This window comes from Physeter macrocephalus, chromosome 16 (assembly GCF_002837175.3).
Source record: "Physeter macrocephalus isolate SW-GA chromosome 16, ASM283717v5, whole genome shotgun sequence".
Taxonomy (NCBI): domain Eukaryota; kingdom Metazoa; phylum Chordata; class Mammalia; order Artiodactyla; family Physeteridae; genus Physeter; species Physeter macrocephalus.
The window spans coordinates 65910932-65924466 of NC_041229.1; the positions used below are offsets into that span (position 1 = coordinate 65910932).

The following is a 13535-nucleotide window of genomic DNA, read 5'->3' on the forward strand; positions in this document are numbered from 1 at the left end:
GCCCAATTGGTCTAGGGTAGAGTCTGGTATCAGGATTATTTTAAAGCTCCCAGAGGAGTTGAATGTGTAGCCAAGTTTGAGAACTACCAACCCCCCACTCCGACTTGATCTGCTTCCTGTTGCCCCTCTGATCTCATCTCCAACTACTGCCTTCTAGCTTGCTCTGTTCCAGCCACAAGGACCTCCTTCCTTTTCTTCAAACATGCCAGGCACATGTTGACCTCAGGAACTTTGCACATGCTGGTCCCTCTGTCCAGAAAGTTTTTCCCCTGAGTATCCACATGGCTCACTTCCTCATCTCCTCTAGGTCTTTGCTCAAATGTCACCTTCTTAGTGAGGCCTTCTCTTACCATCTCATTAAAAATTCAACCCCTCCTCCTATTCCAGGCTGTTCCAATCTCCCTCTTCCACCTTACATTTCCCCACGGTACTTACTACTATCTAACCTGCTACATAGGTGACTTTGCTTTGTTTCTTATCTGTCCTCACCTAACTAGAATAGAACACAAGCTCCCTGAGGGTAAGGATTCCTGTCTGTTTTGTTCACTGCTCTATCTCTGAGTCTAGACTATTCTGGCACATAATAAGTGCTCAATAAATATCCTTTAAATGAACATATACTCTTCTCTCTCCTTGTAGATCCTCAGCTGCTCTTTCATCCCTAGAGCCCAGCCAAGTTCTCCTGGGCCAAGAAAAACCACACCCAACTAAATGGCATACATCAGGTGCTCAATAAATGTCTATGAAACTGAACTGAACTCTCCTTCCCAAAGAATATAGCCCCCAAGCCCAGCAGCAAGATCTTTCCTGAAAACTCCAGATATAAGCTCACTGTGGTTTGCAGCTTTAAGAAAATTTTTAAAATAAGGGGAAAGTGGGGGAAAGAAGGTGTTGGTGGGGAGCTCACAAAAGTTAATGAGATTTTCTCAGCTACGGTACATGCCCACGTTTTTAATAATTAGGAGTAATAAAAATTCTAACTGAACCTTAAAGGAACATCTTCTGTAACGAAGAGAGAAGTCAAGACAGACTTCTCTGTTGGGTGTAATGACTTGTTAGCCTCCGAAGATGGATGTACTTTAAAAAACTAATTTTACAGGAAAAAAAGAATTGTTCATAAAAATGCAACTGATTGGGTTTAAATGACTTATTAACAGGAATGCCAGATGATTCTTGTTCCCTTAAGGATTAAATTAGGTTATTAATCCTCCAAATTTCTAATGGAAGAAAGCCTTCCCCCTGCTTAGCAGATGGAGAAACTGAGGTTGGGGGAGTAGGGAGTGACTTGCCTGATGCAGGCCAAGTGGGCAGACCCTGGCTGAAGCCGGTAAGAGACCCAGGAGTCCAGACACCAAGTCCTAGCCCTGTCCCCAGCACTGCGGTGACCCCACCTCCCCACGTGCAGGTCAACAAGGGCCCGGCCACTGACTCTGCTCACCCACTGGGTCTGAGGTCAGGCAGGGGCCGGTCGAGGGGTAGGCGGTCACTGAGGTAGGCATTGTAGCCGTAGTACTGGAACTGCTTCAGGGCCACACGCCGGCCTTCGGGGCTGAGATCCTGGCCCCAGTGTGCAAACAGAGAGGAGTCTGTGAAGGGCTCAGCCTCTGCCTCCTCAGGTTTGGCGGGGGCCTCTGGAGAAAGAAGGGATAAGGAGACAGTGGGTCAGAGTGAGCCCCTGCATATGCCATGACAACCCCTTTCCCTTCCCTCACCATTGCCTTGGGTAAAACAATCTTAGCCCCAACTTTGGGGGTGGGGGAAGGGAGACTAGAATCTTCACGCTTCCGCAAACTCATTTATCCATCCATACATCCATTCACCCACCCAACAACCACTAGCGCAACGGATATAGAAATATACCCAACAGGGTCTGCTGGGAAGCCGATGGGTGTGATCCTGATACCCCATGGCTTTAGCTAGAACCTTCTCCTTTCCCAGTCTGCCTTCTCATCAGAGATGCCGGTCCCAGCCCACGAATGGGACTTCTGCTTCTCTTCCCCAGATCGCACCCCCATTCCCGGCCAGCTCTGAACCTGTCCCACACCCAGGTCCCCGAGCTGGGCATCTGCTCCCCTGCCCAGTTCTTGCCAGTCCACCTCTGTCTCAACTGCCTGGTCCTGCTGTAAGTTTCCTGGTCCCACCGTATGACGTTCACCTGGCTGCAAGGACCCTCGGCCAGACTGCTTCCTGCTGCTTCAGGCTCTGCCCACCAGGATAGGGAATCGTTGGCAAAGGGGACAGCCATACCATCCCCAAACCTCCACGTACTCTGGGCACTGCTCATTGGACCCCTGGTAGACTTTGTGGGGGGGCAGTGCTCACACCAGTTCAAGAAGAGCTCATCGTTTTCCTGGAAGCTTCCAAGAAAAGTGAAAGAGGCATTATTACCTATAAGAGCAGGGGCTTTGATTCAAATAAATCCCTGCTCCACCATTCACTGGCTGCATGACCACAAGCAAACACTCAACCTCTTGACGCCTTGATTTCCCCACCTGTAATGTGGGAATAATAATACCCACCCACCACCCCCAAGATCTGTGAGGATTACATACAATCATGTATATAAAACACTTGTCTCAGAATAAGTGCACAACAAATGGTAATCAGGGTTGCTATAGCAAGAGGAGCCTGGAGGGTCATTTAAGTCCTTCTTTTATGGCGATAATGGGTAGGTCTTGCCAGGACATAGGCTGACAGGTCAAGACTATGGAATTTGTTCCCAGGGATGGGTAGTCAGGCCCACCATTCAAGGTCAGCAATCAGAAAAACTGGACAGAGATGCCAAGGTCACTGGATGGCGCCTTCCATGCTCATAAACATGATGTAAGAGACAGAGCCAGGGACCAGGAGGAAGCAGAAGGGGGGTTAGGAACAGGAGAGGCAGGCCTGGCACACTTGCCAAAGTCCCCTCAGCTGTCTGTATGGAGCCAGTAGGTGCATGCACACCTATGCCAGGTAACTTAAAGGTACAGGCCGAGACAGGCCAGGGGCTAGGGTTCCATGGTCTTCAAGGTTGGAGAGCTCAGAGCTGCAGACCACAGCTCTTAACCACCACTTCCTCCTGACAGACTCTTGGAAGAGCCAGTCTGGGAAGGGGAGGAGGCCTAGGAGTAACAGGGGGACCCTTCCGGCACCTAGGAAGGGGTGCTGCAGGGGGAGAAAGCCCCCATCACTGGAGGTGCACAGAGGGTGTCACAGACAGAAGGGAGCTGTTGTAGCTCCCTGCAAATTAGAGAGCCGAAGATTCTGAAAGCAGAGCCAGCACGCCGATGCCAGAGACCTTGGTCAGAGAGATGCCAAAACTTCTGTAAATGGAGCTGGGACTCAACAGGCACTGGGTGAAAATGTGTATGCACCTCTCCTCTTTGGGGGCCATGTCCTTGGGACATACCCCAAACTGGAGATCCGTGTAACTCCTGGGATAACTATCACAGCTAGCACTTGCTGAGTGTTTACCATGAGTCAGGCTCTGCCATAAGCATTTTTCACATATCGACTCAACTCACCCTACCAGGTGGGAAGTGCTACTGTCTCCATTTTACAGGTAATGAAGGTGAGGCACAGAGAGGATGGGAAACTTGCCCCGGTTCACTCAGAAGGAAGTGCAGTAGCTGAGGTGCAATCTCAGGATGTCTGTCCCCCGAGGCAGTAGTCCTAACCACGAAGCCACACTGCCTCTACAGAGCAAAGGGCTGGATAGAGGTGAATTCCAAAGACAAACATGACCTATCATCTCAGTTACCAATTTTCCTTAAAGATACAGAAGGAAACTCAGATATGTTAAACGTATTAGGACATATTAAAGAGTAAAATGCAAACTACATGTGCATTCCTATGACAAAGCAAGAGCTTTTAGGACTGTGGTGCTGCTCAAAGCTCCATCCCAGAACTCGGGCTGCCTTTGGCCCCCCAACTAGGTACGCTTGAAGGGAAACACGGGGCTCGCCTGATCTTGAAGGTCCTTGTTATCTCTCAAAAGATGGATGACTCACTCATTTGGAATGGGGGGTAGTAAAAATCTAAATCAGTGAATCAACTGCATCATATAATATTTAGCAGAAATGGAGTTTTACTGCTCGCACATACCTAAATGGATATTACCAAGTAAAATGAGATCAGTTAATGAAAAAATTAGAATTCACAATTAGGCCAATGTTTCATAAAAATGGATTATAAACATATTAAAGTCCTGGGTTCCACCACATGCTCCTGCCTTTTTACTCAGTATGGGTACAAATGACAACGAACTTGAAAGCAGTGGGTCCTGAATAATGAGTCAGGGGCGTGACAACGGGAAGAGGTATATTTGTTGAATTTCTGCCTGAGCGAAGCACGGTGCTAGCTGATGTCCTTACCCACGGTTATCTCTGTCATGCTCACAGGTGTGGACTCCATGAGACCAGGATGACCTCTGACTTGTTCCCTGCTGTATCTTTGACTCCCAGCACAGTACGTGGCTCTTACAAGGGGCTCAGTGCATCATTTTAAAACAAACCAGTTAATAAGTGCCCCATAGTGGTTATTAGACATGAGGAAACCAAAGTTGAAGATGTTAAATGACTAATCTGAGGTCACCCAGTTTGTCAAGGGCATTGAAGCTTTCCTCTGCATCATGGGTGGCAAACTATGGTCTGAGGGCCAAATCTGGCCCACCATCTGTTATGTAAATAAAGCTTTGTTGGAACACATCACATTCACTTGCTTGCATGTTAGCTATGGCTGCTTTAGAGCTACAAAGGCAGACTGGGTATGACAGAGACCATATGGCTTGCAAAGTGGAAAATATGTACTTTCTGGCCCTTTAAGAAAAAGTATACTGACCCCCTGCTCTACACCTTACATTTGACATATCTTAGGTAAGCAGGCTTTGCCTCTGCTAATCCATTCATTTTGTTTCCTTAAGAGCACTGGCTGTAGAGGCAGAATCCATACTCCAGCTCGACCATTTACCAGTTTAGTCTAGCTTATCTACACTTTAGTTCCTCATCTGGAAAGTGGAATGGATACTAAAAGTACCTTCTTCATAGGCTATTGGAGTGTATTCAATGAGATGGTCCACGGAAGCAGCTTAGCACAGTGCCTGGCACATAATAAATGTTAGCTCAGTGAACATCAGTGGCTAAGGACCCACGCAGCCTCACAGCCCACCGGGGTGCTCTTCCACGGACACTTCTTGAGTTCAGATTACAAAGAGGAATGGCCTTGCCCTGAGGTCCCAGCTCTGGAAGATGCTGCTGCTGCGTAGCCCCCAGATGAAGGGTCTCCATGTCCACAGAGAGTGGCCTCCCCGTAACCAGTCCTAGACCCAACTCCCCTCACTCTCCACTAAGAAAGCAGACCTACAAGGAGGACCATGTCTGACGTAGTTGGGGCGGTAAAGAGGCCCCAGGGCAAGAGCCTCGGCTGGGTCCTCTGCAGGGGAACAGGGGAGTCTGGACACATCTGGTGAGGGGCCAGACCCACGGATGTCTCTCATCCAGGAATGAGACCCGCCCCACCCTCCAGGAGCAGATGCAGGCTGTGGCCCCTGCTGGGGTTCAGACCTACTCGGCCATGCCTGACCAACTGAGGGGTGACCAGAGAGAGGTGTCTCTGCAGGGGGCTGAGGGCCCCCAAGGGAAGAGGTCATTCATGGCACAGATGAGCAGGGCACAGTGAAGTCAGTCCGGCGGCCGAGCCAGAGTGTTTGGAGGGTGCTCAGCACAGCACGGAGGCTGTGGTCCCAGCCCATTCTTTACCCAGCCCTGGTGCTTGTCTGTGTCCTAGGGAGAGAAGAGGCTGAGAGGGAACACTGAAGGGCCATTTCACCAGACAGCCACACACGGGGCTCAAGTGGCACCTGTGTAACGCCCAGGCAGGGCAGCTATTCCTCTGCCTTCCCTGACTCACCACGAACAGCCACGTGGTGTGGGCAGGAAGGGAGCCCCAGTGGGGCCTGAGGAAACCCATCGGCTGGAGAGACACTGCCATGCTATGTCCCTCTCTGCTCGGCACTTTCCATGGCCAACTGTCTCTCTCAGCCTCTGGACAGATGGCTCTACAGAGCAGAAACCAGAGAACAAGAACCAGAGCTGTCAGGGCCCCAGCAGGCCTGGGACGGCCAGTGGATGGGGAAGGAAGAACAACAGTGCAGACTGTAAGTTTGAAAGGCCCCGGATTGGCCATATGATTTGGAAATAGTTTATGAACCTACAAGCACGTATGCCAAAGTGCCACCTACTAACCATCACCAAAGGTACTGTCCGAAGTGGCAAAGTGCCACTCAAAAATTATTTGAGGTCCACTGAGGAGGGGACTACAGACTAATCTTGGGTGTTTGCTGCAAAACCTTTGCCCCTGGAGCTGATCCCCTGGTACACTGTACCCCAATTCCATTGCACTGGCCCTGCCAGGTGGTGAGGCCAGGCCATCGCAGTGGCCCTGTGATATAGGTTCTATCATTGCCATCATAGATGAGAGGAAACTGCAGGTCAGAGACGTAAAAGAACTTGACTCTGAAACCATACTCCTGACGGCAGCCCCGCCTCCGTGTCGTGGGCTAGATACACCGTCTGGCTTGAGGACTGGAGAAACTTCAGGTCCCGGGAGGCTACTCAGTTGGTCTGCACTGGTTCACAGCAGTTGTTAAACCACTGAGATACCTTCACAGCGCTGGTAAACAGCTGCTTCCCAGAGTCCCTCCGGGGGGCCCTCTAACCCCAGCTGCTCTGGCCCTTTTCTTGGAATGATCCGGACCTTCCCACCAGCCAGCAACTGAAAGGCGTACGCCCGGCCCACCCAGGAGCCCCGGGATCCTGCTCCACACTGTGACCAGCATTCACGCACATTGGTTAGCGTCTGTGCCTGGCTGGTTAAGTACAATTTGACTATTCCTTGCTCGAGCCCTTCCTCGGAGGCCCCTGTGAGAAAAAATTATGGGTTTCTGGAGACCTTTCACTCAGCTCGTCCGTTCCCCATGTTAGTGCCTGGGTGTCACTGTGCATGACCTGTTTTCCAGAAAGTTCTGCCAGCGATCACAGAGGGCATCCAGGAAATGCCACAATATGGTCTCAGAGATATGCCCACAGTGCTTGACATGCAGCCCACTAATGAGAGCAGAGAATTACCGGTTCAGGTCCTGACAGCTTCCATGCTAATTCACGGAGACAGGAGGGAAGTGGGGCAGGAAAGCAGCTTGCGAAGCTTTGAGCAATTAATGCACCCAAGGCCGCAGGGTGAGCACTGAGCCCAGGCTCACCAGGAAGGCACGATGAACACGTCTGGAGACCCAGCCAAGCCTGTGAGGCTCCTGAAGCCGCTGTGCTGAAAGCAGGAGGAGTACCTGCATGAGGGCAACTGTTTCAGAGAGCAGCCCCAATGAGGGCTCGCCCAGCTGCTTTTGCTCCAGAGTCTGGGCGGTGCTGAGACTGCACAATGGAGTGGAAAGAAAATGGGTTTGGGAGTGAAACAGACATTGTGATGCTGCCCAGTCCCACCTACTTCTGACCACCTGTCCCCTCTAGCACCACGTTCCTGGAGATCCCCATCTTTTGAAGCTGAGCCATTTTGTCAGCTCCTGTCATGCACTTCAGTGGAAACTCTGAGGTGCTGGTGGCTTTTCTGGAGGAGCTGCAGGAGGGGCTGTAGCCCAGAACTCTCCCAAAGCAAAAACCCAGTACCTGGCTCTGCCCTTGGATTTTAGGATGAATCCTAAAATAGCAACAGAAGGGGTTCCATTGCATGATTGTTGCTGGAGGTCAAAGTATGATTTGGGGCTGGACAGCAGGACTGGCCAAGCTCTACCGAGAGGACAGACAGAGCTACCTAGGACGTGGCTCACATGGCTGAGGACACTTAGCCCGCTGCCCACGCTGGACTGTGTGCTCATCGGAAGTGGCAGCTCTGCTTTGGTCCCTCTGTATGGGCGCCTTTAGGACTATTACCCCAGGAAAGCAGTGGAGCCCTCTTGTTTCTTATGGTTTTTCTCGGTTTCCTATATGCCCCTCTTTCAGGCAGAGCTAAGAAGGCTTTGAGGGTGGCTGGGGAGGGGGGCCTCGCTCTGCCCTGCAGCCAGTGCTGCAGCCAGTGCTATTTTGGTTTCTGAAGCTTTGGTGTTTGGTGGTGAGATCCAGAGCCTAGGAGCAGGGAGGTGGGAGGAAGCAGGACAGCCAGGCCGGTGTCCCAGGTAACTGCCTGCCATGTGCACTGGGGCCTTAGGTCTAAGTTCATCCGGGGGACAGGCACAGACTATCCTGTCTCCTGGTCCTCCTCCAGGAGCATCCTGGGGACCTCCTCTCACCCCACAACTGGGTCTGCTCTTCACTCTTTCTGGACAAGCTCCACAGCCCAGCCCTGCAAGTCTCCATTTCCTTCACTGTGAAACAGGAACAGACTGCCAGGCTGCTGGGGAGAACCACTGTGAAGTCAGCTTTTGGAAGGATGAAGGCTAAGCATTAAATAATGGAGCCAGCAGTGCTGAATATCCCAGATAAGAATTCATAAAGGCTGTTGCCTTTCCTTCCACTCCTTTTATTTTTTTAATAGCTTTGTTGGGGTGCAATTTACATACCATAAAATTCGCCCTTTTCAAAAGTACAATTCAATGATTTTTAGAAAAGTTTTCTTCTGTTCTTGAGATGTCTTGTTGCATGCTTTATTGGGGGTTAAAAAGAAAAGGGCTAATTGAATATCCAGAAATGTACGTTTGTATCACCTGCCTGCTGGCTTCCTGCTGATGATAAGGGACCATTGTTCTCACTAAAGAGCCTGATGCCTGGGCCCTGCCAGCCCAGGCAGCAGCGTCTGCAGAGCATCAAAGCCAGTTCATCGGAGCAGTGCTCATGAGGCAGGATTTACACCACCACACAGGGGGTGGTTCACCCCAGCACAACAGCGGCTAGTCCCGGCTGCCTTCTGTTTGCTGTCGTCGGCCGTGTCACTTCCACGGCCCGGGATGTGTGTCCACCTCCCTTCTCTTCCAACAGACCCCAGTCCAAAGTGGGGCCCCTCGGCTTGTCCCAGCCAGAGTGAGGCACCGAGAGCCTGTGGGAAGCAGCTGGTCCTGAGAGGCAGGAGGCCTCAGTCGACCCTCACCTCCAACACTGGGCAAATCCCTGTTTCCCAGTCTGTGAGAGAGACCCAGTGTTTGTGTTCCATGAGAGAGAAAAAGGAGGACTTGAGCACATCATTGTGATGCTTTTCTTATACCTCGAAAAGCAAGACATTACGCCTCCCCTTGTACTTGGGCTCCTAAGGGGAGATTTTCAGAGGTTTTATGTGCTAAGAGCTCTACTAGTAAAGAAGCGAAGTATTCTGCTGAGTTGAGGGTCTTCCCCCCTCTCCACTTCTAGACGTGCATTAGGACACGAGCTGAAGGTCTTTTGCCAGCAGCACCTACAATTAGGCTTTCTCTTCCAGAAAGAGAAAACTAAGAGAACTGCTAAGAGAAAAAAGTGGGATCTGGCAGGAAAGGGCTTGGAGATAATCGGAAGAAAGGAGCTCTGACAGTCTCAGGTCCCACGCCATTCAAATCCTCTGCGTAACAACTTCATTCATCATGGCAAAGACAAATCCGGAAGACCTTCCTCTGGCACCTGAAGAGCACTGCGGAGAAGAAGAGCAGCTTCCTCAGAATGCCTCCCTACCAGGCAAGGTCCGGCCTGCACGGCGAAGGGCAGCCTCCCGCAGTTGGTCTGAAGTCAGCTCTGCCCTTGACCGGCTATGTGACCTTTGTCAATCTCTCTGAACCTCAGCTGGCTCATCTATTTGATGAGGATAATAATACTTCTCACTCACCGCAAAGATTAGGTGAGTTGGTGGCATCAGTAAAGTGCTTAGCAGACTGTCAGACTCCTGGTAAGTGGAGTAGTTTCCTGTTGCTGCCATAACAAATGACCACAAATTTAGTGACTTAAAACACTACAAATGTATTATCTTGCAGTTCTGGAGGTCAAGGGTCTGACAGGGTCTCTCTGAGATAAAATCAAGGTATTGGCAGGTCTGTGTTCCTTTCTGGATGTTCTAGAGGAGAACTCTTGAATCCTTGAATCCTCCTTTCCAGCTTCTAGAGGCCACCTGCTTTCCTTGGCCCATGACCCTCTTACTTCACGGTCAGTGCCAACAACAGTGGGTTAAGTCCTTCTCATGTGGCATCCATCTGACCTCTTCCGATCTCCTCTGCCACTTTTAAGGACCCCATGATTACAATGGGGCCACCTGGATAATCCTGAACACTCTCCCTATTTTAAGGTCAACGGATTAACACCCATAATTCCATCTGCAACCTTAACTCCCCATTGCTATGTCAGGAAACATATTCCCAGGTTCCAGAGATTAGGATGTACAGATCTTTGTGAGGGGCACATTATTCTGCCTACCCCAGTAAGAGTTCCATCATTGTGGGTTTTGCCATTTATAAAGGCGCGATTCTAATACTCTGCTCTCAGGGTTGGAACCCTGAGAGGGAAAGGAACAACAGCTCACATTTGTCGAGAGCTGACCATTCGCCAGCTCTCAGCACAGTGGCTCTCTCCTCCCTGACACTGCACTGGGACTGCACGAGGGGATACACCCAGGCAATCAGGGCAGGGCTGCCAGCCAGGTTCTACAAAGGAGCAGGTGCACATGAGGACAGCAGGTGGCCGTGAGCTGTGGAGGGGTCTCGTCCCTGACCTTGAAGCCACCTTGGCCCTGCGTCCCTCATGCACCAGCTAACGAACAACGAACGAGAGCCTGGATGGAGTGAGGCAGGTACTGCAGCAATCACCCTCCTGCCTCTCTGCTTCTTTCCCACCAGCTCTGACTAAACTATCCCCATCTCACCACTGGCCCTGCCTCTGCTGCTGTGCTTTGAATTGGTGTTGGCAGTTGGTTGCCCAAAACTCTGGCTTTCCAAACTCCCTAAAGCTGCAGTTCTATTGTCTTGTGGGGGGGGTCTCTCATCTGAGAATCTGAAAAATTGCCTACTGGTACATACATAAAACAATCTGCATTCAGTTTCATGGGAGTCATGAGAAGCAGTATGATATACCGCAGAGATGGGCAAACCTTTTCTGTAAAGGACCAGCAGTGAATATTTTAGGTTTGCAGGTCTCAGGGTCTTGGTTATAACTACTCAACTCTGCCATGTCTCTGGAAAGCAGCCATAGATGATATGTAAATAAGTGGGTGTGGCTTTGTTCCAAGAAGAGTATTTCTACAGCAGGCAGCAGGTCATATTTGGCCCCTGGGCTGCAGTTTTCTGACCTCTGGTGTAGGCATAGCACACGCTGTGGCTCCTGGCTACTGCATCTACTAGATGGCCAGGTCATAACTGCTCTGTGCCTCCGTTTCCTCACTAGTCAATAGGATGACAATACCTGCCTTGTTGGGTAGTAGTGAGGAACGGAGGAGTGAGCCTGTGTCCAGCACTCAGAACAGTGCCTGGCACCTTGTAAGCTGGGTGAAAGTCTTAGCTAGGATCTGCCTGCTGGTCAATAGCACCTGCCTCCAGGACACTGGCTCTGAATCACCTCTCTGCCTCGTTCCATGAGAGCCCACTCTGATTCCCCAGGTACTGGCCTCATGGGACACAACCCTAGCCCACCTAATCCAGCCCCAGCCAGAAAGGACAAAGGTAGTTATGATCCTGGATGTTCAAGTCACTGAGAACAGGACCCTGGGTGTGGCCGGGACAGAGGACAGAGGAATCAGGTGCCCTGGTAGGGGCTGGCAAGGATGAGAGAAGGCTAGGGCTCAGGAAGGGTGGCAGGTCCTAGCAAGAAACTAGAGAAGGAGTCAGGGGTCTAGGGAGAAGCACAGTCATTCCATTCTGGGCTGACATGGCAGGCAAGGAACAGGAACTCGTCCGACTCTGTGAGCTCACTCCAGATACTCTGTGATGGCCTCTCGCAGTCAGACAAATCTCACACCTGTTCCCGTGCCAGCCTGGGACTACCGTGCCCTCTCCCCGCTGCACAGGGTGGGTTCTGGGCCTGGGTGTGGCTGAGCTCACAGCTGAGACAGCTGGGCAGGTAGGGATAGCCAGAGCTCAGCCTGTGCACACACATACTCATGGAAATGGAAATGGACTTGATTAGAAATTATGCAGAATGAAAGCTGCTAGTAAAGGTCCAAGTTTTTATGCTCTGAGCCAACCACATAAAGAACATGTGAAAAAAGTCATTTTAGGGAGTGACAAGTGTACGTACCTCAGGAACCGGGATTTATAGGTGCCATTATGTGTTACTTTAAAACAACCCTTTAAACCTAGATTTCTGCCTAGGAGATATAATGAACTCTGAAGCACATACCATCATTTTTTTTTTTTTTCCTGAGAGCTGACAGCCTGGAGCTGAGCACCGGACTTCTAAATATACACTTCACCATTCACACATAAAACACAGTGTTTCCACACATCAATTTCTTGGAATGAACTAGCTGGTGACCCTGCTGATGTTAAAGTGGCATGCTTCTCCTGGCACAGATGCACAGATGGAAACAGCTGGGCTCGACAGTGAGAAAGAAATGTAGTCCTTTGCAGCAGGACAGCCGGCAACCCAGACCAACTTCAGACGCCTGCAACAGCTGCAGCTCTTAGGTGCCGGGACAGGCTACAGGAGAGTCCTTGCTTTGGGAAATCTACAGCCTGAGGTCAGCTGGGAAGAGTGTGTCCCTTCCTCTGTAATATTACTCTACCCTTTTCCCTCCAGTCTCAGCCTCTCCAGGGAAGCCTGCCGGTTTCCAGTGTCTTTCTTCTGGTCTTAAAGGGACAGCCATGTGCTGTCTTGCAGTGGCTCCCAAACGTTAACGAGCATCAGACTTACCCAGAGGGCTTGTTCAATCAATGATCATGCTGGGCCCCCCTCCCAGAGTTTCTGATTCAGCAGGAGGCCTAGGGTGGGGCCTGAGAATGTGCATTTCTAACAAATTCCCAGGGGATGCTGAGGCTACTGGAGGGGCCTCACTCTGAGAACCAGGCTGTAGAGGTGACTGGAATCACAGGCCTCCTTCTAGCCCTGGCTCTGCAGCTCATTCATTCTGTGAATGGGCAAGTTGCTCGCTCTCTTCAGGCCTCAGTTTTCTTCTGGGTAAACATAAGAGGGTGAGATGAAATGCTCTATAACAGCGGTCCCCAACCTTTTCGGCACCAGGGACCAGTTTCATGGAAGACAATTTTTCCACGGACAGTGGAGGGGGTGGGGAGGTGTTGGTTCAGGAGGTGACACGAGCGACGGGGAGCGATGGGGAACAGCAAATGAAGCTTCACTCGCTGGACCACCCGCCACTCCCCTCCCTCCTGCTGTACGGGCCGGTTCCTAACCGGCAGCAGACCGCTACCAGTCCGCAGCCCAGGAGTTGGGGACCCCTGCTCTATGAGGTCCTTTCATGTTCTCAAATGTGATTCTAAGGTGGTTCAGCTCACACAGGAACTGGTGGTTTCCACTTAGGAGCAGAATGTTCAATGGTACCCTTAGGCCTCTAGTTCAAATTTTTTATTTTTTAAATAAACAAACCAAGGTCCAGAGAGGTTAAATGACTCGCCTGAGGTCACACAGCTCGGCAGCTGCTGATTCTTG

General features: G+C 50.9%; 1 protein-coding gene across 1 annotated transcript in view; it reads right to left on the minus strand.

Annotated features, from left to right (window-relative positions):
• GALNT18 (polypeptide N-acetylgalactosaminyltransferase 18) overlaps nucleotides 1-13535 on the minus strand; it is a 346196-nt gene that overhangs the window by 156434 nt on the left and 176227 nt on the right. Inside the window, exon 2 of the mRNA XM_028500904.2 lies at nucleotides 1439-1631. Coding sequence (XP_028356705.1) covers nucleotides 1439-1631 — 193 coding nt within the window. The remainder of the gene's footprint in view (nucleotides 1-1438; nucleotides 1632-13535) is intronic.